This window comes from Propithecus coquereli, unplaced genomic scaffold (assembly GCF_000956105.1).
Source record: "Propithecus coquereli isolate 6110/MARCELLA unplaced genomic scaffold, Pcoq_1.0 Scaffold147, whole genome shotgun sequence".
Classification (NCBI taxonomy): Eukaryota; Metazoa; Chordata; class Mammalia; order Primates; family Indriidae; genus Propithecus; species Propithecus coquereli.
The window spans coordinates 5,931,168-5,958,220 of NW_012139080.1; the positions used below are offsets into that span (position 1 = coordinate 5,931,168).

At 33.0% G+C, this 27,053-nt stretch overlaps 1 protein-coding gene across 1 annotated transcript in view; it reads right to left on the reverse strand.

Annotated features, from left to right (window-relative positions):
* AGTPBP1 (ATP/GTP binding protein 1) overlaps positions 1-27,053 on the reverse strand; it is a 175,637-nt gene that overhangs the window by 25,701 nt on the left and 122,883 nt on the right. Inside the window, 6 exon segments of the mRNA XM_012640014.1 lie at positions 4,049-4,180; positions 5,395-5,524; positions 6,865-7,045; positions 8,122-8,275; positions 11,012-11,156; positions 12,954-13,041. Of these exon segments, the coding sequence (XP_012495468.1) occupies positions 4,049-4,180; positions 5,395-5,524; positions 6,865-7,045; positions 8,122-8,275; positions 11,012-11,156; positions 12,954-13,041 (830 nt within the window).

A 27,053-nucleotide genomic window follows, 5' to 3' on the forward strand; every position in this document is an offset into this window, starting at 1 on the left:
AGCCTGTGTTAAAAAAGAGGGATCACAGTTGGCCAAACATATGAAAACTCAACCTCATTTATAATTATTTATATGCTAATTAAAACAGTCAGATACTATTATATTTTCACCTGGCAAAGATGATACTACAATGCAGTAAGGGTGTGGAAAAACAGCACTATTATTCATAGTAATTGACAGTATCAATCTGCACAATCTTTATGAAGGACAGTTTGGCATTACTAATCAAATGACCACCAACAGGACTACTGAATAAATTTTGGTACACTCATATAATAATAACAAAAATGCACAATGGAAAGCTTGTGAAATTGTTAAAAAGACTGAGATACACTCAGACATGATTGACCTGAAAAGATGGTCAGCAAACATTATCATGTGAAAAAGCAAGTTGCTGTGTAGGTTTTAAAAAAATAAAAAGACAGAAACTACATATACTATACATACATACATTTATGGATGGACGTGCTCATAGGCAAGTCTCACAACACACATGGTAAAACTGATTAGCGTTAAGAGAATGATTGGGAGAAGATGACTTTCACTTACTACTTTATATACTTCTGGGGTGTTCCCATTTTTTATATAGTTCTAATCATTTTATTTATTTGGAAAGGGGGAAGAAGAGAGAGGACACCAAAAAGAAAACGCACTTTAAATCTCTGCTAAGGGCAGTGGTATATGTTACTGAAAGTTCTTTTTGGAAAATAACCTGGGGTGCTTGTTTAGGGAAAACTGTAGGAGGAGAGTGACAGAATGGAAAGGACACAGGACTTGAAGCAATACAGCTCATCACAGCGCTAGGCTTTTGGGCAAGACCTCAGGCATGTCGACAGACCCAGAAGTCTTAGCAGACTCATTTGTACAGTAGCAATGATAAACCCTACCTATATCACACAGACTCAAACAAAAAATTCACATGCAAGTACACTAAAAACTAAAAGCACAATCCAAATAAGGTAACATAATTGTTAGATGTTTGTCTATATATATAATTAATTCACCCATTCATTCAACAAATATTTACTTAATACCTACTAAGTACTGGGAATACTCCATGAACCAAAGAAACAAAAGTCCTAATCTACATTATTCTTAATCATCAGGAACGATGGTGTATTATCTATTAATACAATATTTAGCAATATTATAAGGTATTTAAAAATGTAATCATTTTGTTAAAGCTAAATCACAAATTTTCTTTCAATAATGTCAACATCATAGCACATACAGGTTGAATATCCCTAATTCATAAATCCTAAAACTTTTTGAGCACTGACATGATGCTCAAAGGAAATAATTTTTAGAGCATTTTGGATTTCAGATTTTCAGATTAGTAATGCTCAGCCACTAAGTATAACACAAATATTCCAAAATCAAAAAAAGTCCAAAATATGAAACACTTCAGGTCCCAAGCATTTCAGATAAGGGAGACTCCTTTTAGTCTTAAAGTTACAAAAATAGTACAAAGAATTTTCATTTATCTCTCACTCAACCACCCCTAATGTTAACATCTTAACATAACCATAGCATAGTATCAGAACAAAAAATTAGCATTGATTCAATACCATTAACTAAACTACAGACCTTATTCAAATTTCATCAGTTTTTCTAATGTCTTTTGTGTCAGGATCCTGCCAAGAATCTCACATTGCATTTAGTTACTACTTCTCCTTATCTCCTGCAGTCTGTAACGGTTCTTCAGCCATTCCATACCTTTCATGATCTTGACACTTTTGAACAGTATTCATCAGTTATTTTGTCAAATGCCCCTCAATTTATATGCTATAACTTTATTTTTCTCCAAAACATAAACACTTGTGCTAAAAGGACAAAGGAGTACAATGATTTATCATCAGAAACAGCGCATTTATCTGTACTAACCCATCTGCTCCCAACCATCTGCAAAAAGGGGTTCCATGGTATGGTAGTCAGAATAGTGGCCCATCAAAAATGTCCACGTCTTAATCCTCAGAACCTGGTAATATGTTACTTTACGTGGCAAAAGAGATTTTCTGCATGTGATTCAGTAGGATTTTGAGATGGGAAGATTATCCCAGATTATCTCAGTGGCCCTTGTCATCACAAGGGCCCTCATAAGGGAAAATGGAAGGCAGGAGAAGGAGAGAAGGTGATGTGACAACAAAAGCAGAGGTCGGATGGTTTGATGCCTGGCTGAAAGGGACCATCAAGCAAAGAACAAAGGCAGCCTTAAGGCAGGGGTTGGGGGGGTGGGGATGATTCTCACCTAAAACCTCCAAAAAGAATGCAGAAATGACTAGGTAAGGGAACAGTGGCGACGTGGTGGTAGTATACCAGAGCACAGCCCATGGAAAGGCTCTGTGTGTGCTCTTTTGTCGAGCTTTCTCCCATTCTCTGGGCCTCTCACTAGTCTAGCTTTCCTTATGTTGTTTATCTGAGTCTAAACTAAATATTTCCTATTTCTCTTCTATATCCCTGAGCTCTGCTAATCTACTGTTTCCTTCATTTAATGTGGCCAAATCTAATAAGGCTCAACTTTCCGAAGGTAGTGTGGTGGTAACATCTGGTGAGTATTGATATACTGGGCATTTTACATACATTCTTGGGCTCTCCCTTTACCTTCATCCTGGGCTTTGACTCTCTCTTTGACTTAATTTCCTTATGCCTTCCTCTTTCAGAATACTCCTTTATTTTGGTGAAAATAACTTCCAGCAGCTTCCCGAAAAAGACTATTCGTGAGGTAAATTTTTTAGACTTTCAATGTCTGAGAACACCTTTCTTTTACTTTCACGCATACTGATAGTTAGGATGGAGTATAAAATTTAAAGTTTTGAAATCTAATTGAGAATTATGAAGACATTGCTCCACTACGTTTTTGCTTCCAGTGTTGCTGTTGAAAAATGTGATGCCATTTTGATATGTTATGCTTTGTAGAGGATACGAAAATTCATAGAAATTACTGCTGAAAAAAAGTCAACAGCTTTCCTGCGCACCATCAATGATAAACTGGGGCAGGCAGATATGTGGGGAAAAAATCCCATCCTCAATTGCAACAAAATTCATAAAGTATTTGGGAATAAATATAACAAAAATATGACACCTATGTGAAGAAATTTTATGTCTTTATTGAAGAACATAAAAGACTTGATTGAGTCTGGTGCAGTGGCTCACGCCTATAATCCCAGCACTTTGGGAAGGCGAGATGGGGGGATCACTTGAGCCCAGGAGTTTGAGACCAGCCTGAGCAACAGTAAAATAATTAGCTGGGCATGGTGGCGCATGCCTGTCGTCCCAGCTACTTGGGACGCTGAGGCAGGAGGATTGATTGAGCTCAGGAGTTTGAGGTTGTATGATGATGCCACTATACTCCAGCCTGGGCGACAGAGCACAACTTTGTCTCACAAAAAAAAAAAAAAAAGGCCTTGATTGAGTAGACAGATAGGCAATGTTCATAGATAGCAATGCTATTAATATATATTATCATCATCATCATAATTCTCTCTACCTTAATTTAGATTCAGTGCCACTCTGATACAAATCCTAACAAAGTTAATCCACAAACTTATCCTAAAATTCACAGGGAAGAATACTGACCAAAAACAGCCAAGGGAATTTTTTTAAAAAATAACAAAAGAAAATTTACCTTATTGGATAGCAATACTAATTATAAATCTACAGTAATTAGAACGATGCAGCATGCAAAGAGATAGAAAGAATGACTGCTATAATACAGAGCCTCGCAACACACTCATGCGTGTGGAGACAGTATGTAACAGATGGCTCCATCGAATCGACAGAGGAAGGATGTACTATCTGGTAAATGGTGCTGAGCCAACTGGTATCCACAGGGAAAATAAAATTAGATTCCCCACATCTCATACAAAAATAAATTCCAAATAGATGAAAAATCTAAATGTGAAAAGCAAAAACTTTTAAAATGAGAAATCGGAAACAAAAATGGCAAAATGTCAACATTTATTGAATCTGAGTAATTTGTATATGTTATTTTCTGTAGTTTTACGCATGTGTGAAATTTACAAACTCATGAATCATCTGTAATAATTACCCTGTATCCCATATCTTCCACAACATCACATGAGGTTGCATTATCATTGGTATGCCACACTGTCTCTTTGATGCTGCAGCCATACATAAATACATTTTTCTTTCGGGAATGGCCATGATAATCACAATAAACCTTGAAAAGAAAATATATTTTAGAAATTAACAGCCTTCAAATTCATACATTGCTAAGTAAAGGTAGTTAATATTATGACAATGAATAGGTCTGTGTTCTTTTGTCATTTTACTGCAAGAGAACCACCATTTAACAAGTAGAACCAACAAAAGTAATAATATCTAGTTTTGGAAAGGATCTGTGATTAATTCTAGAATTGCAAAATCCTTTAAAGATCCTACATCATCATTTTATCTACTATTCACTCATCATTTTAAGAATAATAAATTCAATTATAGTTCAAATTTACAGCTGCAGTCATCACTGCCCCAAAGGATTGTTAAAAACATTTATTTAATTTAAAAGAAGAAAATGCTCTCATGAAAAACACTATAAAAAAGGATATGATTTCAATTTAATTTTTAAGAGCATGATTTTAAAAATGAAAAATAAAGAACCAATCTGTCAATTTTACCCCTCTGCAAAGTTTTTCTATCTTTCCCAATGAAAGATTAAATAGTTTAAACACTAATATAATGGGAACATTCTAAGCAAAAGTGAAAACAGAAGGAACTTACACATGCAGTTCAGTATAGTCTGATATCATGCCTATACTACATTTCCATGTGTATACAGACTTAACAGTTTCAGAGCTGACTAAAGAACTCAGAAATAAGCTTCTACTAGTTTGAGAATTTGGAAGATACATATCATATCTTAGTGTTGCTAAAACAGTCAAGTTAAATATCTAAAACTTATAACCAAGAGTTACTAATATTCATAAACAAAAAAGAAAAATAAAAGCCTTCTGACAATTATAAACATTCAACCTCATAAAATAGGTATATACTGTATTAATTTGACACCATAATTATTATGCAAGTGACTGATGATTTTTTTTTTTATTATTCCAGGATATTGTGAGGGTACAAACATTATAGTGACACTTTATGTCTTTGCCTCACCCAAATGCGGGTTAAAGGCATGCCCTTCCCTCCCTTTAGTGCTCCCCATGTCCTTTAGTTGTAGATTTGCCCCCCCATCCCCCTAATCCCTAGAGAGTATTTCTGCCATGTGATCACCCTAGTGTTGATCAGTTAGTACCAATTTGATGGCAAGTACAAATGGATCCCATTCTTCTGCTCTTGTGGTGCCTCACTTTGGATAATGGGCTTAAGTTTAAAAAAGACATTTTATCTTTGACTTTAAAAGCAAAAACAAATATTGCCACTTACCAAGGGTAAACGCTTCACTGCAGCCAGGTACTGTAGTAGCCCCTTAGCATGGTAAATTGTGGGATGTAAATCTGGATTTGGACTTTGCCATTGTCTGTTCAAATCCTCTCCACTTAAAGAACAGCGGTGACTACACGTACATAAACACAAAGACAGAAAACCATTGGTACCAATAAACCCTTATATACATTTTTGATTTAACTTTATGATTCTATTCCACTAAGTATTTCCAACAGGTATAGAGGGTGGGCTCAATCGAATACACATCATTAAATAAACACTTACTGAGCATTTGCTATGTGCAAAATCTTGTGTCACATGCATTTAACTGTGGTAAGCTTTCCAATTTACAACCAAAATTTTCAAGTTAATTCTCAAGAAAGAAGTTAATTCTCAATTCTGGGGTTTTGTTCCATATTTTATAAAATTTATTAATGGTCACATTTTCCATTCTGACTGTATAATAACCATTTGCTATACTAACTCTCTATTATCTTGATTTCATTAGTAACGTTATAAAGGTGCTATCTAGGCCCTCTTTCTGAGAAAGACAAGTATTATGAAAAGTACACATTCTTGTAAAAATTCAAATACATTTTCATTTACTTATAGGTACTAAGTATTAAACCCATGAATCAAAAACTTAAGCAAACAATCACAAGGTGATAAAAAATAGAAACAGAAATAGAATTCTACCTGGCCAATATGTTTCTGAATTAAAAACTGACATCATTCTAGTTCCATAACCATATCAACTAAAAGAAATCTATATTTTAAAAATTCAGTAACTTCCTAAAATATGAGAAATATTCATGCTACTTTTGTTGAATAAATATTATATTCTCATCTTTGGAGATATTCATGACAGCTAGCCTAAATTCCATCTTTCAGAAGCACCACAGAGATCTTGTCAAATTGCCAGAATAAATTTATTGTACTAACTATATGCTACCTCCACTTAAAAAGTAATTATTTTTCCAGTATTTCCGACCTAAAGAATTCCTTCTGTCAGAAACTAGACTTCTTCTTCGTAACAGGAGGAAGTTAGTAGACGGGGCTAACATTCTGTAACAGTGGAAAGAGATCCCAGAAGATTCTAAATCTTAGAATAATCTAGGTTCATGCTATTTAAAAATTTTTTTAAAAAGGAATATGAGAGATATGTGTTAATCTTTCTCATATCCTGACATTGTGATTTTTCTAAAACAACTCAAGCAAGACACAGACATTTTATGAAATCATATCCTCATGGATAACAGAATTTCTTAAAATTTCATACCACTACTAGCATACAAAATATATTTTCATTTAAACGTTTATCTTACATGAATTCCCTACCAAAAATTTCTTTGTTCTAGAGAAATCACTACGTTTATTTTCCTAATTAACCTGGACACTATTATTGCAACAGGTTTATACAGGACAACCACAATAATCTGTAATATATTCTATAACTATTGCTTAACTTACTTTCCATTGATGACACCATCTGGATTTAGCATAGGGACAATTTTAAAAATATAGGATTCTCGTAAGCTCTGAGCAGTAGGGTTATTACTCATGAGATACTCCAATGTTCCTTTCATAACCCAACTTGCATTAGTTTCTCCAGGATGTACCCGAGCAGATAAGAAAACGTAAGGGCGATTTCCTAAAGTACACATAAAATCTCAAATTAAAATGAACAGCTACTAAAAGTTTGTATGATATTTTACTTTGGGGCTTTAGAAATGTCTCTACTCAATTTTGAATTCTGATATAAATTCATAGTAGCACTCACTGTGCATCTACTATACACAAGCACTACACTAGGCCCTATAAAGCAAACAAATACAAAACCAATATAAACCATGTCCTGAAAGAGTGTATAATATGAACATAAAACAATAAATAGTATTTGAGCTACTCATTTATTTCCAAATGATAAATCTAACATGTAAAACTAGTTCTTTAATGTAATCCTGATTTTATAAAGAACAAGTAGCGGGGGAAGTTTGAAGTATAAAATTATTCTTCAAAAAGTCATGGGGAAAAGAAAGAAAATACAATCTTATCCCTGTCTTATAGTCACTACGATAAGCATAGAGAAAAAATATATCTGCTCAGAGATTTGCCAAAAAATATTCTTCACTATATATTTAGATATCCAAGTCTACAAAATAATCACTTAGCTCATCTACAAAATAATCACTCAGCTCATCGCTTATATTTTCATACATAACAAGCTTTCTCTTTTCTGAAAATACTTAACCTTCTTATCAAAATTAGAACAGTTTTCTAATTTTTACTATACAAGCTGTACATTTGAAGCAATTTAAAAAATATATATGGCCGGGAAACATAAGTAGCTATTCAGCGCTGGCTATCAGAACTGATAGGTTTCAGATTGTTTTGTTTATAAATAAAATTAGTTGTCAATTTTTAAACTGATGGTATTATTACATGAACTCTTAAAATAATTTGTTGTATTTACTTTGAATATGATGTCTAAGAACTAAGGAACGGTAGTATCAAAAGGGATCTTGGAGAACATCTCATGAACACCCACATTTTCAAGATAAGGAAACTGAGGCCCAGAGGTAGGCCCACGGCTTAGGCAGTAACAGGACCAAGACTAGAACACAAGTTATGAGTCTATTCCTAGTATTTTTCCATTATAAAATATATATTAAGCAAAGAAAAATCAGTGAGAATGACTGATATTTTGAATGAAGAAGATAGACTTACTGAATTGACAGATATGTTCATAATAATTAGACTCTGGCATTGCTGTTATAGTCACCAAGGGACAGCTGTTTCCAGACAGGGTTTCACATAACACATCTTTTCGGAAATAGATTTGCTGAGGATTGTGTGCTGACTCCAATTTTTGAAGATGCATCTTGATAAAAATTTAAAGCAAAGTATACAATCACTTAAAAACTCCCTATGATAAATAGAAATAATGCATCCAGATCTCCACATAACTAGAAATGAATCAGATTCTTACTCCCTTATCTGAGACCCTCAGGGCCAGATGGAATTTAAACCTCAGTATTTGGGAAACTTGAGAAAGCTAAAACAGTGGGTATATATTAATTATGCAACACCACCACTAGGGTCAGGGGCAACAGCCTGTAATAAGCACATTATTATTTCTGCAGCAAAACATATGAAGAATCACCCTAAGTGGAATCAATATTCTAAATAAGCTCACAACAGTTCAGGTCAAGCTTTGCTGCCAAATGAGTTACGAAAAAGCTTTTGGTTTTCAAAGCCTTTTGAATTTTGGAATTGTAACTGACTATAGACTTGCAATGTCAATCTAAAATTTGAAGAATGAAAATTATGTAGCTCAAATTTTTCAACGACTTCTTGTCCTGATTTCAAGATTAATACAGGCTTACTGTAAAATGTCTGGAAGACACAGAGAGTACAAAGTAAAAATGTAAAACACCCACAGTTGCATCACCTAGATTACTACTAAAAAATGCAATGTAAAGAAAACCATGATTACATAAAAGACATTTTATAACCTGATTTCATCAATTAATTTATGCATATACACATACATATACTCATAATGATGAATACTATACCACATCATTAAACATGTTAAATATATGTTTTTTGAAAACACAAGTTTTAATGGTTTTACTATATGGCGATACAAACAATAAATTGTCCGATCCCTTATTTTTAGATACTTACTTGGTTTTCAAACTTTTGCCTATTCTTCATTTGCATAATCACTACTGACTGAATGGTCACTATTTGCCAGAAACTGTGCAAAGCACTGAGATGTAACAATGAATAAATGGACCCTACTCTGGGGGAAAACAGTGCTATGGGAGATTTTGTATTAAGGGGGAGGGAGTCTGGCCGAGTGGGTGGTGAGGAAAGGTCTTCTGAAGAAAATTACATTTAAACTGAGAGCCAAAGGAATGAATGAAGAGAACAGAGACCAGTACTACAGGTAGTAGGAAAAGTGTGTAAGACCACAAGATAAAATAAGGGCATTTCAAAGAACTAAAAAAGACTCATTATAGTTAAACCAGAAAGAACAAGTATGAGAAACAGAGAAGCTGGGTACAGAATGAAGGGCCTGATAGATCAGCCATTCCCAAAGCACAGTGTGCATACTACTGGTAATTGAAATAACTAAGTGATACGTGGACAACCTTTAAAAAAAGTTGAACAGTATATGTTTTACTGTGAATTACAAAAAAAAAATCTAGCACATTAAGCCTGTAATTTTATGAATATTAACTTAGGATGAGGATAAATTTTAAGGAATGATCTATTTTAAAGTCTATTTAAAGATAAATATTAAATAAATAATAGTTCAAACAGTATGTGGACATGGCAAAAAAAAATGTGAAAAATAGTAGAGAAGGAACAGAATAAACCATGGTAAGCATTCTAGACTTCACAAAAAGGGCAAGAGAAGTCACTATAGAGTTTTAAGCAGGGTGTTCATATGAGATTAGCCATGAAAGAGCCCTCTGGCTGGAGTGTGGAAAAAAGACTAACAAAGAGGACAGGGGGTGAAAGTGAATCCTAGGACACCAGTTAGAAAGAAGGGGACAGAAGTCCAGGTAAGAAACAATGGTCATGCCTGGAAAGGGTTGTGGTAGTGGGACTGAAAGAGAGCAAGAGAATTCAAAATTGCCATATTAAAAAGGCAAGATCAGTAAAGAACAATAACATATAACCAGGCAAATAAAAATGTTGAAAATATATTTCTATATACATTTGTAATTATTTTCCCAGGATAAATTACCCAAAAATAGAACTACTAAGTCATTAAGTATATACACTGATGCCATGTTATTCAGCACAGAAAGATACCTGAACATTATACCTTTATTGTAGGTTGTAACCTCTATTAAAATACAGTAAGCCTCATTCAGTGTTCTCAGCCTTGGTATCTTTTCTGCTCTACAGACTATGTTTTTCTTTCACTTCCCTCTCTCTGATTTTGGAAGCTTGTTTCTAATCATAGTGCTCTAATTTCTTTCTTAGTAAATTGATCGCACCTTCATGATCCATGACCATTAGAATAGATATTCTGTTCTGAGAATAAATCTATCACAGTTGATCATTTAATATCTTCATTTAGTTTAGTTTTGCTTTATAATGCAAACATTCCAACATCTCAGAAGGTCCCACAAAACAACTCATATATGGGTAGAGTCTAAAAAATCTAGATCTAAGATTCCATAATAAAATCATTTCCTACAGAAAAGTTTTTTAATTTTTCCTACAAAAAAATTCAAATTGCATGTACATTTTTCTTCTGTTACATTTTCTATGAGACTTAAAGCTTCTGGTTAAACATGCAGAAATGTCACCTAGTTAAAACTTGTAAATCATGGAATCTTAGCTTAGAGATCTATAGAGTTCAACAAAAGATGGGAAGTAAAAATTATGTCAAATTTCCTTAATATTTCTATTAAAAAATAAGAACCACATTCTCATTTTATGTTTTCAACAAATACTGTAGTATTTTTTTAAACTGTCAACATTGAACCTTTTTCTTACTTTATTAAGACAGTTAATTAAAAGCAACTTTTCTTCAGTTATCTGACACATACGCATATAACACAACAGTCATAATACAATTTAGAGTTCTCACCTGTAAAGTTGAATATGTATATGGATAGTGATAAGCAAAGTAGCAAACATCATCTTTATGTGGAAAATTGACAGTGAATGTAATTGTATAATATGACTTTCCCTTTTGCCCACCTGCAGCCGCTGAACTTCTTGAGAAGTGATTTCTGCAATAGAAAAGCATAAAACATGTTCATTTCACCCATACAAATATTCTGATTTTCCTTGCTACTTTTTATTAAATAGAACTTCAGGGGGAAAAAGCAAAAGCTCACTCTGTAAAAAGTTTAACTTAAATAGCCCATAAAAAAATAGACTTAGTACTAATAAAGAAGTTAATTATTATCAACCAAAAACATTAATTTTCACTTCTGGATTTATTAGTTAAATGCAGCTAATACTCTACACATCAACAAAATTTTTAGAATCCTATGCTTTAACAGCCACACACACTATTGGATCTAGGCAATGATCATCAATGGCTGCTACAACCATTATAAGGGCGGCTGATGAACACCTTTATGATGGATGGATCAGCCTGTAATACCTGAATTCGCTAATCAATCTTAAGATTGCAAAAAGAGAAACAATCAGAGATTATGTTTCCTGATGTGATACAATGGGAATTCGCTGCACCACCTATGAAGTATTCTTGCCAAAAATCAAACCTGAAGTTAACCAAGTTTCTAGAAAAGTGGTGAGATAGAAGTATTTATTAACATACAGGGATGCAATAAGCAAAATTCAAATGTGAAAAATCCTGTATGACAACCCAGTTTCTTTAACAAATGAATGAGAAGGGGAAAAGAAGAAAGAGAGAAAAGGGAAGCCTATAAATTAAGAGACTTAAGGGACATTATCAACAAAAATCAAACACAATGTGTGATCCTACATTGGATTCTGATTAAAACAAACCAACTATAAAACAACATTTATAAGGCAACTGGAGAAGTTTGAACATTGTATATTTCATCGTATTGAGAAATTTTCTTGATTTTTCTAAGGTGTGATAACAGCATTATGATTAGACTGTCTTAAAAGGCCTTGTGTTTTAGAAATACATATTTAAATATTTATGGATAAAATATAGCATCTAGAAATTGCTTTAAAAATTCAGTGTGGAAGTAGGAGTGAAAGCATAGTTAAAACTTATCACATGTTGATAATTGTTGAAACTGGGTGATGAATACATGGGGTCTCATTATCCTATTCCCTGCTTTTGTAAATGTTTGAAGACTTCCATAATAAAAAAATTTTAAAGGTACACATTACTTTCTAGGCTTTAAATACTGCTGACATATGCTGATTTAAAGAAGCTTTATCTAACAATTTAATTTCTAAAATTCCAAATCATCTTGTATTATTTAAGCCATGAACTGAAGAAAAACCAGGGCCTATAGGTTATTTATTCACACAATAAATATTCAAGATATTTTCAAATTGGTATAGTCTTCATTAACTTAGTCACTGTATCCTGAATAGATACCCGATGACAAGGCGCTAAGGATTAAGAAAAATGCAAAACAAGTTCAAGATTAAAAGTCCTTGCCAACTTGCCAATTTCTGGGGAAAACCCCCAAAAGTTTAATATTTAATTGGAAAAGTATTTATACTACCATATTATAGCTATATAGCAGTTTACAGGTTATAAACCAGAAAAACACACATTATCTTATATATTGATGGAAGGTAGTTTTATTCCATCCTATAGCTAAGACAAACAAGCATCAGAGGACTTAGTTGACATGAAAAGTTAAGTTTGTCCACAAAACACATTTTGTTTTTACTATATATACCCCATAAATCTCAAATTCTAAAGGACTCCATAGAATTACTAAAGCACAGTAATATAATACAATTCAAAGTATGCAATTATAATGTTGCTTTTTACCTTTACATTGAAACAGAATGAAGTTAATATTCCCTTCTGTAAGCTGATGTCCTGTTATTCCTAGAATACTTACTTATAGTAACAAATGTCAGTCCCCATACGAATCCACCATGGTCTGGCATTTAATGCTTCCTGAACCGAATACATGAGTGGCTGCATACCTTTAAGAGACAGGAAAAGAGAGGAAAAATAAAACAGAGAGAAAGGGAAAATTCTTTTCAGAATTTTTGAGTTAAAAATTCATCTTGCCTTTGTAGAAAGCACCAAATGTTTAGGAACGCTGAAATAAATTATATTCCAGTTTTTAGTATAACAAAAACTGACAAATTTTTTTAAAACTCTTAAGTCAACCAATAATATGCTTTTATTTTTTAGTTGAACTAAAAAAGGATTACAACTTTAGAGTCAAAAGTCATTAAACTCTTCTCTATAAAATTTTCCACATTAAATATAACATACTCTTTGTAACAAGTGAAATAATCAAAAAATATATAAAGATATAATGTATGATCACCCCTCTAACTCTTCATGAATTCCCATCTACACTGAGGTCAATGGAAAAAAATGCAACCAAAATGGCACATTTGTTTTCTTCCCCACTATTCTCCATACAAACATGTGTGTGTCGTGGAGAGGAGGGGGAGGGACTGTTAACAAAAATAGGATTAAATATATATTTTCTTAGGTATACTCTTAGAAATGTTATTTTCCACATGAACTTTAAAATCATCTTAATTTCTAAAATGATGCACTAGGTTTCTAGCTGGAATTGAATTAAATTCATATGTTAATTTTAGAAAGGTTGACTGGTTTGATTTTCCTTAAATTCTAATTTAAGGATATAATCATTTTCTTGGTAAAGAACAATTCTGTTAAATTTATCAGTGAGTATTTTCATAATGTTTTTTTCTTTTTATTTCTAACTGGTTATTCCAACAATGAAGAACTACTCTTTTCTTTGTATTTATATTATATTCAAGATATCCAATACATTCACTAATTTTAACATCATTTTAGTAGTCTCCTGGATTTTCTAAGTATATAATTACATATTTGTAATTAAAATATTTTATCTCTTCTTCTAGTATTTATATCAGTTATTTCATTTACTATTTTTATTGCATTTAGAGAAATGAAAACAGTCTCAAAAGATGATGCTGAATATAGTGGTGAGAACAAACACCTCTGTCTTGTTTATAATTTTAACCAAATGTTCTGCCATTCAATGCAATATTTGCCATTTTGTTTTTGCAAATCAACTTTACCATGTTTAAGTAATAAAAATAGCTAATGGTGAATCATTTCTATGCGCCAGACACTATTCTAAGTGTTTTTACATGTATGAAGTCATTAAATCCTTATCACCACCCTAGGTGGTAAGTGCTATTATTATTTCCGTAACTTGAGTGGTTTCACCATAATTCTTCTTATATTCAGAATTTTAATTATCTTATCAAATTCCTTTCAGCATCTACTAATAGACTCACATGGCTTTTCTCCCTTAAACTGCTGATTCAATAAATTATGTTGATAGGTTTCCTATCGTGAATTATCATTGCATTCCAAGAAAATGCTATTCTTTAATTGTATGTAATTAGCTAATATTTAGAATTTTTACATCCAAATTCTTAAGCTGATTTTTTTAAGTTATCTTTACCACGTACTGGTATCAAGATTATACTAGCTTCTGAAAAGTAAATTTAAAAACTTTCCATCATTTATTAGATTAAATAACAAAAGTGTAACCTTTTTCTTAAAGGATAAATATAATTCAACTGGAATACCATCTCGATGTGATGACTAATAAATATATTTTTTATTTCCTTTTCAATAATTATAGCCTGTTCAGAATCTCTAGTTTTTCCTAATCACTTTCAGTATTTCTACGTTTTATTTCTATCCCATTATTTTCAGCATTTATTTTTAGAATTCTCTTCTCTTACTTCCTTTTGATTTATTTTCTTCTTTTTCTAATTTCTTAAATTGAGTATTCATTTTGAGTCTTTTTTTTTAAGTAATACAAGCTAATAAAGGTTCTCAATTTTCCTCTGAACACCAGATTAGCCATGACCCATAAATCAGAAGTGTTCTCTCTTGTACTACTTTCTACCTATCCAAATGAACTTTTGCTAGGATGGAAATGTTCTGTATCTGTACTGGCCAATGTGGCAGCCACTAGTTACAGGTGGCTATTAAGCACTGGCATGAGCCTAGCTCCACTGAAGAAGTGATTTTTTAAAATAATGATCTAATGATCTAAATTAATCTAAATTTAAATAGCCACATGTGGTAGCCAGTGGCTACCTAGAACTAATACAGTTCTAAATAATCTGTAACATCAATTTTAAATTTTCTCTTTTGTTTTTTTAAAGAAGACTATTACATAATTTCCAAGTACCCATTTTTTTTTTTTTTTTGAGACAGAGTCTCGCTTTGTTGCCCAGGCTAGAGTGAGTGCCGTGGCATCAGCCTAGCTCACAGCAACCTCAAACTCCTGGGCTCAAGCAATCCTTCTGCCTCAGCCTCCCAAGTACCTGGGACTACAGGCATGAGCCACCAAGCCCGGCTAATTTTTTCTATATATTTTAGTTGTCCAATTAATTTCTTTCTGTTTTTAGTAGAGACGGGGTCTCGCTCTTGCTCAGGGTGGTCTCGAATTCCTGACCTTGAGCGATCCACCCGCCTCAGCCTCCCAGAGTGCTAGGATTACAGGCGTGAGCCACCGCGCCCGGCCCAAGTACCCATTTTTAATTCAACTTTTGATTTCTACTCGTGTTTTGGATCACAATGAAATCTGTAGAATGTTTCTTAAAATCATCCGCAAGAGTTCTCTGTAAAAAATATATAATAAAGTTTTAAACATTTCATGAACATAAAGAAGGGAACTTAATACTTCTTCCATAAGCAAACTGAAAAAGTTGAAAAACAATAGTACTTAATTACATTAAGATCCTGTAAATATATTATAGTTCACAACAAAGCCAAAGCGTACGCTCCCCAAAAGAAAATGTTTCCAGGGTCTAGTTCAAATGAATTCTTTCACATACATCAAATACTCCAACTCACATGACATTTTACTTTGTTTCACATTTGTAGTGTTACATTTTTGCAGAGTTTTTCCATTGCTGTTTTATCCTTCATGGGCCTTTTCCCTCCATGTCCCTAACAGTTTTCAGTTTATTAATCATATTATATTACATAATTTCTTAAAATCCATTCCACTTTTTTTAAAGCATAATTTCAGGATTCCACTAACTTCCAATTCCAATTTTGATGAATAGCTTTCTAGGAAACTTCAGCTTTCATCCAGCTATTTCTTTTTACTGGACTCCCAGATTAGTTCCACCACTTCTTACATCTCACATCTCCCTCTTTCTTAAATTTCACTCTCAGCTGGAGAACATCCTTAAATATGTTCTCAAAAATGGGATCCTAATGAATCCACAAATCGTGCTTGTTGACTATATTATTCAAATTCTCTATATCCTTGCTTATTTTTTGTCTTTTTGATACGTCAAATTTTGAAAGTGGTATTTTAAATTCCCATAACTGTCTTCTTATCAAGTTCCATTTCCTAGAGATTTAGCTCTGCTCATGTGGGTGTCATGTGGTTATGGTCGTTGTGCTGTATAAAGGTTTACAGTATCTTCAAGGATTTCAACTTGTAAATACATAATATTTTATCTTTTACCTAGTTCCTGTTTATGACCTTGAATTTTTCTTTGTCTGACCTTAATATTACTACTTTTGCTATGTTTGCATTTTCCTAGTTTATCTTTGCCCAATCATTCATTTTCAACCTTTTTTTATCACTAATGCGTAAACACACACACACCCCCCACTAAACTGTGTGACTTCCAAGATCTGACTTTTGAGGGAATTTCAGCTCATTCACAGTTAGTGATGACAGACACACATTTTATTTTATTCCTTTAATCTTATTTTCTGCTACTTATTAAATTCTTTTTTCTTCCTCTTTACTTCGCTCTCATTTTTATTGATTTGGCTGTGTTTCTCCACATTTCCTTTTCTTCTTCCTTAATTTGGAAGTTTCCTATCACGCTTTTCAATTCTACTTCCCATCCTTATAGTCATATAATTAACTTATTTTTTTCTAACACTACATCAAATTAAATAACTAAGCCATGCAACCAAGACAAATTAACTTTCAATTTTCCAATATTACTCCATTTAGAATGTTTTTAGTTAACACATTTTACAAATTCCAAGTCTTCTATCTTGAGATCTTTTTACTTACTGACTTTCTTCAGAGAGAGTTCAGACAGCATATTTTCTGAATTCTTATATACACGAAGGTGTAGTTTGTTGGCACTGACAAACAAATGACAGACTTTGCAAAAGGCATTTGGCTGTTTACTACCTTCCAGAAGAGAAAATGGGGGACAAGAATGGTTAATAATCTGCCCCCATTTTCTCTTCTGTAAAATGAGGGTAACAACCTTCCTGGGTTGTTTGTTGCATGGATTAAGAGTATCATATGTGTTAGCACTTAGAACAAGGCATGGCACTTGGTAGATATTCAGTGAATGTTAGCTACTGTTATTATTATTATCATTATTTCCTTTAAGTTACCATTCTCTTAAAGTGAAAGCATGTTAATATTTTCTCTTTATACTTGAAACTCAAAAATCTCACTGGTACACATAAAAGATGTCTGTGTTCCTTTTTCCTTCCTCGGACTCAGTGAGCCATTTCAATCTGAAGTTTCAACCTCCTCCACTCACACAAAACTCATTAAAATATTAATAGTTAACTACATTAAGGTAGGACAAGGTTCAAGCTGATGTCAAAGGGCACTTCAGATTTATTTTAAGTGTTCTAATTTTATAAAAGATAATATATTCTTATAGTATTTTAAAAATTATAGTATTAAATTCTGGTCACAGTGAAGGGAGCTATATTTGGAAATTCTGACTATAATAAAACGACAATCTACTCAACCTGATATAGAAAGGCTATATTTGAGTAATTTATTCATTAACCAAAGGATTAATCTTCATGTGCATAAAACAAATATGCCAAAAACTGTCAATCTTATCACTTGAATATAGACAATTGAAATATTAAATTGACACAGTAACATCCAATGGCATTGGCTTCTAGTAATAGCCAAGTAAAGGCCAAGCTTTTACTGAGGACATGGTCAATATTAGGTGCAAATACAAAGAAAGATGAGGTGTTTTAGCCCTAATCATCAATGTACTATGAATCACAGATTCAAAATTTTGGAGTTGAAGTTAACACCCTCATTTAACAGACGAGGGGGACAAGAAAAGTTTTAAATGGATCTCAAACAAACCTAAAGGCACTTCTAAAAAACTGAATAGGTTATTTGGACTCAGTGACTCTACAAAGAAAAAATACATGCTTCTAATATGGTTACTATTACATTAAAAATAGAAAAATCAGATTCTTGAACTAGAGGATAATGGCAGCCACCTGAATTTCAATCTTTTCACACATCCTAACCAACAAATAAATTCAACAAATAGCATAAAAACCATACATGACCCAGGCCTTCACCATTACTACAAGACACAATATAACAAACTTCAAACCATCTATAAGTAGAGAAATGGGCAAAGATATAGGAGGCAAATGGAAATAATAAAGTATGGTTTCAAATCCTTAGATCAAAGTAGAGTTTGGGCCAAAAAATATTAAATGAGACCAAGGAGGAATTTTCCAACGACAAAAATTGCAATTGACAAGGAAAATATAATAATACTTAATATCTATGCACAAAATAAGATTAACTCCCATACAAAGCAGAAACTGCAGGAGGTCAACAGAAACACCCTGTTGATAGTAGACTTCAACACACCACTCTCAGTACAAGACAGATCAATTATACAAAAAAAACAATATATATATAGAAGTAAATAACATAATTAATAAAGCAATTCTTACGTATAAATGTCAAATACCTCATCCTGATACAGATAGAGAATACACCTTCTTCTCAAGAGCACATGAAACATTCACAAAAATCAATCACATATTAGGTCACCAGGAAAACAACAGTAAGTTTCACAAAATAGAAATATTACAAACAAAACTCTCTGATCACAATGTAATAAAGCTAGAAATTAAAAACAAAATGAAGAAACAAAAAGGGAGAGCACCCAAGTGGGGGGGGGGGGCGTGAGCAAAGCTGATCTGGGGTATCAGAGCCTGCATGGGATGAGGAGGGCATATACCCAAAGGGGCAACAGGGAGATTGTTACAGAAACTGGAATTGACCAGACGAGTAAATATATTAAGGATAATGGAACCCAAAATTTTCCATGTTTGGAGAAGAAAGTTGTAAGTATGGAAAAAAAAAAACTAGAATAAATTTTATATTATTAGCTTAAAATTGAAGTATCAACGGAACCTCATGCAGGGGTGTGTCCAGGTATGTGATTACATATACACACAAATAAACATGTACACACAGAAACTACTACAAATGTAAATTTCTGTACTAATATTATATGTGTACAAACATATATTCCCTAACTCTGCCCATTCAGATGGCTCAGAAGCAGTAATAACTCAATAGTAATGGCTTACTATTGGTTGCATAGGTCTGGAAAAGGTCTTGGTTGTTAAATACTATTCTCCCCTAAAGCAAACCAATGTGCTTTGAAGAAATGGCTCATTCCAGGCTGGGGCAGAGAAAGGCAAAATGAGCCTTATGTATCTTGTCATGCCAAAAAAACAAGAACACCCATAAGGAATACTAAGGACATGTCAAAAGCACACACCAATGTGAAAGAGATCCTAATGACCAAATGTTGGGAAATTTTAGCATCAGAAATAAATAATGATAGCAACAAATTATAACCCACTGAGTAAAAAACAGGAAACCAAGTCTATACTGACATCAATACACACCTAAGGAAGTACAAGATATTTATATAGTCTCAAAGTACCTCAATGTAAAATACTTACTAATTACAGAGAGAAAAAGGGTAATTTTACAATGGAAAAGCGTGGCACGTACCCACTTAACCAAGTGATCAAATTATCATCAGGAATATGCCACCAGAACACATCACTTCAGCGATATTCCTGCCAAAGATGTCCACCTTAAATCTGATAAGGAATATGAGACAACTCCAAATTGAGAACCATTCTACAAATTAATAGGACTGTAATTTTCAAGTGTGAAGGTTGTGTATGTCAAAGACTGTAAAACTAGTTCCTGACTAAAATAGTTGAAAGAGGCCTGACAACATGTGGTTTTGAGCTGAACCCTTTTAACTGAGGAAAAAAAGTGAAATGTAAATTGGGGGATGGGGGGTAGGATTAGACAGGCTTCATGACAATTTCCTGATTTGGATGGTTGTACTGTAGTTATAAAGAAAAATGCCATTGTTTGTAGAAAATATACCCAAAGATGCTCAACATGTGGATAAAGCATATAACTTTTCTTGAAATTTGAAACTATTTCAAAATAAAACACTTAGAAAAAGTTGATGATTATAAATTGAGCTGGGGTCTTCTTAACATAATTTTATACATTTAACAAATATTTACTGAACATTACTAAATGCCATGCTATAAATGTTGAAGATGTCAACAAAAGAACACTGTTCTTTGTCTCTCAAGGAATTTATAAGTTAGGGGGTTAGGGGTAACAGGAAAAGGATTAATCAGCCACACACATAAATGACACAAAACTGTAAAGAGCACCCCAAAAGGAAAAAAATTACAGGGAACATTTGTCAGGGGGACTAATCTAGTCTAGGGAGTCAGGGAAGACTTCCCCAGAGTCAAGGAATAGCTCAGCTCAGCTTTGAGGTATGGAATGGGGAGTGGAAATGCTACAGACTAGAGTCCAAAATTCTACTTTGTTGCCTCGTTCCAAATATGTTCGATTTATGTAAGAAGGTATTTAAAAATCCTCACATATCTATGAGAGATGGAGACCAGGAGAGAATAAAGAGAATTTTGCTACTAAAACTCCAAGTCACTAAAATGCAAGACTGCCATCTAGTGGTAATTTGAGCAAATTTCTTTTAAGTAATGGGGGGGGATGAAAGGGAGAGATGGATCAAAACAGATATAGCACTATTTAGCGACATAAATTCTCAAATTCAGCATTCCAAAGGCAGTATTCTCTTTACAATTAAGAACACTGTAAGAAATATAAATATTTTAAAATTGCTTAACTTTAAGATCATTCATTCAAGAGAAAATTAAGTATTCAATAATATCACCTAAAGAAATGAAAAGGAAAGGCCGGGTACAGTGGCCCACACCTGTAATCCCAGCACTTGGGAGGCTGAGGAAAGAGGATCTCAAGGCCAGGAGTTCAAGACCAAACTGGGCAAAATAACGAGACCCTATCTCTACAAGAAATAAAAAAATTAGCATGGTGGTGTGCATTTGTAGTCCCAGCACTTGGGAGGCTGAGCCAGGAGGATCGCTTGTGCCCAGGAACCTCTATTGCGCACATTTTCTAGAACCTAACACTTAAATACTCTCCTAACCAGCAAGCCCCAATCAAAAAAAAAAAAAAAATTACAGACAATAAGCTACTCTCCTGATTAATACTATACTTCCTCATTTCAATTGAGTATGACAATTCATTAAAAAAATACTTCCAGCTGAAGTATTTGAAGTTTCCCCTGTAAATATTTTCTTTGGTCATCAGCACCATCGCTGAAATGAATTTAAAATGGAACTGAGGACCACAATATTAACTATGTTGCTAGTCATAATTGCTTACAGTGTAAAATTCTAGTTTATCAAAATAGAATGGTTGGTCCCATTTATCAAATGGTCCCATTCTTCTTCTAATTCTATTGATGTTAAACCAAGATTCACTTTCTGTTGTATTAATCTAACATTTAAATGATAGTTTCATAAAAAATCATATCTACCTAAACAGCTCCTTTATAGCTTCTACTAACTTCCTAGTTAAATACTTACAAATATATGTAAATAAAAGAAAACTCACAATAGACAATTTCTTTTCAGAATCTGAAAGGAATCTCTACTAAATTTAAGGCCGATGGAACAAGACTGAGAAAAATCCAATGCAGAATATGTGTCATGATCTATTTCTTGTGGGCATTTTTGCATTTTATATTTTGGATCCCACAGCTAAAAGAAGTATCGCACTACACCTTGAAGTTCCTTAAAGACTAACAAAGAGAATAATAAAGAAGCATAAAAAAACTAAACATATCAATTATAAGAAGAATTTTAAATAGGGTAAAATCATCTATTAAAAAACAAAGGGTTGAACAACAAAATCCAATCTCTATGTATGAAAAAAAAATAGGCAAAGATAACATTAAACAAATTCAAACCAAGGCAATATAAAAACAGAATTCAGGGCAAAATATACTGAATGGGATAAATGTGATTACTGCAAAAGGAACATGGGAAGGGTATATGCGAAAAGAGCACAGAAAAGTAACAAACCTCTATGTGCCAAATAACACTGCATTATAATAGGAAAAAATATTTTTTTTAAAAGGAGGGCTTGACAGAAACACAATAGAATTAAAAGAATGTTGAGGGTTTTTTTTGAGTCTTAGAAGGATAAAGAAGGTAAAAAACAAACAAGGATACAGAAAACCAAATAAATTTATAACACTAAATGTAAAATAATAAGATATATGTGTGTCTACCCTCTGACCCAAGTTCCTTGAAGTCCCTTAAAGAATAACAAATAAAGAGAACAATAAGGAAGCACAAAAATGGAAAGCATAAAAAACACATCAATTATAAGAATAGTTTTAAATAGGTTAAAATCATCTATAAAAAGACAAAGGGTCAAACAACAAAATCCAGTCCCTGACACAGAGTTCCTAAAACCCTTCTACTCTCCTGACAGGGATGCTAAGAGCATTTTTTGTCCTGATACTTGGTCTTTGACGCCATTTCCTAAAACGCTTGTCATTTCCTAAGCAACAGAGGTGGCTAGGAGCATCTTGTGTTACGATATTTGGTCTTTGACCCTGGTTCCTGACAAAGAAAGCCTAAATCTCTTGGAATTCCCTGTGATATAAACACCTGCTATTCTAATGAGGTGACTCTCGGTGGGCTCCGAGATAGGGGCTGGCCACCAGAAAGACTAAGTCATGATTAGAAGCTTGGAACTTGCAGCCTCAGCCATCAGTCATCCTTAAAGGAAGGGAAAGGAGCTGGATATTGAGTTAATAATCAATCATATGTATGTGATGAAACCTCCATAAAAACCTTTAAAGCCTGGGGCTCAGAGAGCTTCTGAGTTGGTGAAGGCATCCTCATGCCAGAAGGGTGGTATGTCCCAACTGCATGGGGAAGAAAGCTCTTGTATTCGGGCCCCTTCTGGACCTCGCCCTATGGACCCCTTTACCTGGCTGTTCATCTTAATCCTTAATCATATTCTTTATGATAAACTGGCAATTGTTAAGTTAATGTTTCCCTGAGTTCTGTGAGCTGTCACAGCAAATTATCAAACCTGAGAAAGGGTCATGGGAACCCCTGATTTGTAGGCAAGTAGGACAGTAATGTGGTAACCTGGAGACCCACTTACTCTTGGCTTGCATCTGAACTGAGGGGAAGACTTGGGAGACTGCGTTAACCCATGAGGTCTGCACTAACTCCAGGTAGGTAGTGTCACAAAAGAATTGTAAGACACCCAGTTGGTGTCTGGAGAGTAGGAGAACTGGAATGTGTGGAGAAAATTCTCACACATTTGGGCACGGAAGTGTTGGAAGGGTGAGTAGTTGAAAGAAAAACAGTTGGTTTTTCCTCTTCACTAAAACAATGTATATTATTACATTATGTTGCCTACAAAGAATACGCATTTTCCAAGTGTCCACAAAAACAAAAACTGACCCTATATTAAGGCATAAAAAACTACTGCAAATCATAACTCCCACGGATTTATGAACCAAATGGATTAAAATTTGAAAGTAATGAGAAAAGTTTTAAGAAAAATAATTCAACCAACTAAAAATATAACAAACTCTTTCCTAAATAATTCTAATCTAAAGGATACCAGTACTACATACGATTAGAAGCTATATAGAAAATAACAAGGAGATATTAATATTAAAATTTTAGAGGCTAGGCGCGGTGGCCTGTAATCCTAGCACTCTGGGAGGCCGAGGCGGGAGGATCGCTTGAGGTCAGGAGTTCGAGACCAGTCTGAACAAGAGCAAGACCCCATCCTTTACTAAAAAAAAATAAATTAGCCGGGCATGGTGGCGCATGCCTGTAGTCCCAGCTACTTGGGAGGCTGAGGCAGAAGGATTGCGTAAGCCCAGGAGTGTGAGGTTGCTGTGAGCTAGGCTGATGCCACGGCACTCTAGCCCGGGCAACAGAGGGAGACTCTGTCTCAAAAAAAAAAAAAAAAGAAAAAAGAAAAAATTTGAGTGGGATATAGAATTAAGTTGTAATCAAGAGCAAATTTAAATCTTAAATGCTTTGATCATCAAACAAAATAAATTCAAGTAAATAAACTAGAACTTATAAAAAAAAAAAAAATCAACCTTCAGGGAGGTAAAGAAAGGAAACAAAGATAGCCCTCCAAAAAGGAAACTGACTGTCTAACTTATGACCAATTATGTAAAACCATTAAACAAAATACTAACAAATTAAAAATAGTTGTATATTAAAAGAGCAATTGACATGGCCAAGCAGACTTATTCCTAAAATCCAAGGATGGCTTAATATTAGTAATATTATTAACATAATACAACACATCAGCAGGTCATAGCATTATATGGTCATATTACATTCACTGACAAATGCAAAAAATAAAATAATTCTGATTTTTAAAACTTAGTAAAAATAGAAATTCTTTACTGTGAGAAAGAACATGTATCTCAAAACAGGAGTTAATATGCTTAATGTAAATATTAACAACATTCCTACTAAAATCAAAATAAAACAAGGATGCCAATGTCTCCTTTTCATTTTAAGCATTCTCAAAGTTCTATTCAAAAACAGATATACAATACAACCATGAAAAACAAAAATTCTAGGTACCTACCAAGAAAAACCAAAGTATCAACTGAGAAACAGAACTAATAAAAAGTTCAGTAGGGAGGTTGATTTTCAAGTACATACATAAAAATCAATAGTTTTCTTAATTATAAGTAATAACAAGTTTGAAAATAAGGACGAGTACTCCTTCATAATAAACAAAAAATACATTAAAAACTTAAGAAAAAGAGCAAATAGAAATGTACGAAACTCACAAAAAGAAAACTAAAAAACTTAGGTGAGGACATAAACAACTTGAATAAATCAAACAACACAACATGTTCCTAAGTAGTAAGACTTAATATAAAAAATTTTCCCTCCCTCAAACTATTCTATAGATTTAATGCAATGGAAATTTTTGGTAATTGATACAATTATTGTGAATAATATTCAGAATAAGCTATTCAGAAAAAATAGAAAATTTTAATTGTTTTTGAAAAAAACACTACAAGATGTTACACTATATTATAAAATCAAAATAATTAAAAAACAAATTGATAGTAGAGCAACAAACAGCCCCCAAACTAGTAGTGCACAGTTAGGACCATAGCTTGGGAGAACTGTGATATTTCAAACCAACAGGGACATATAATATGACTAAGAGGTTAGAATAATGCAACTCAAACTCAAAAAGTGAGGAATTATTAATACAAGCAAGTTATGGTGATACCTTATCAATCAGGTCCTAATCTGTTTTTACTAACCTGACCATTTTCTGTAACAGCCAAAACAGAGCGATGATGTATAATGGCTTCTGAGCCTTGTTTCCCATCCTTGTTTTCCTAGTGCATCAGGTATACAGTTGCAAATGAACTGTAAATGTGAAATGTTTGACTAAGAACCCAATAAATTCATCAATGACATTTTAAAACTCTCTTTGGAGAAAATGAATTCAGTTGTAGCTACTTAACTACTAAGAATAGGATTAAGTTAAATCCCAATTCACAGAAAATACCAAAATAAATCTGGATGGATGATGTTAAATATAAACACTGAAAACATAACTATCAAATGCACTTCAAAAAGGCTAAACTAATTTAATACTTCTACCAGCACTATAGTACCCATTTTCCCTAGTCTTCAGCAACATATGTTCATTTTCTTTGAGAAATTCTACTTCTAGGAATTCATGGCAAAGCAATGATTAGAAACGTACACAAAAACAAATAATTAAGGATATCTACTGCAAGACAGCTTATAATTTTGAAATGTTGAAAAAGACTTAAATCTTCATCAATCCATTTAAATAATTTATTGTGGAATAATTTATCAGTGGAATATTACATAGACATTACTAATGATGTTGCCAAATACAATTTGATGGCATGGAATTTTTTTTTTTTTTTTTACAAATTATTGTTATAAAAAAAAGTGATATTACACATGAGTTTTTATACTGTAATCCCAAATCTGTAAAAGAATAAAATTTAATTTTAAAATTATGTAAATGTGAATAAGTTTAAGGATAGATAACAAAATATTAAACAATGGTTTTCTGGATATTCTCCTTCTTTCCTAGAGTTTTTTCTCTAAACTGTTTTCAATTCACTGAATTTCCCATATGAAATATCTATTGTTTTATATTGCATTTATACCTGGCATATAGATATTCCACTTCCATGAATTTATAAAATAAATAGTTATATAACACAAATATTTTAGTATAATAATGTTTATCTCGGCAATATCTAAAATAGAAAATAATTTGAAAACTTAAATGTCTAACAAAGAAAGGTTTGGATAAATTACAGTACCTCTATAGGATGTCATTAAAACTTTGTTTCAGAGGAATACTTAATGACCAGAAAAATGCTGACAATATTTGACTAAAATACAGAATATGAAACTGCATGAGTTAATGAGCTGTAATTCTAAAAAATAAATACATAAGCACGTATATGTAGAAATCACATACTACATTATAAAAAAGGCTATGTAAGGCTATAAAATAAATACATAATTATGTATATATAGAAATCATACACTGCATTATAAAAAAGGCTATATAAGAAGCAACAAATGTTAAAGTCATTATCTCTGGATAATGCATTGTCAATGGTTTTATTTTCTTCCTAACACCATTCCGTTTTCCAAATTCTCTACAAATTGAGTTTAGAAAGTGTGATATATATATAAAAATATCCAAAGGAGAAGGGGGAAGGAGGAGAGGAAATTT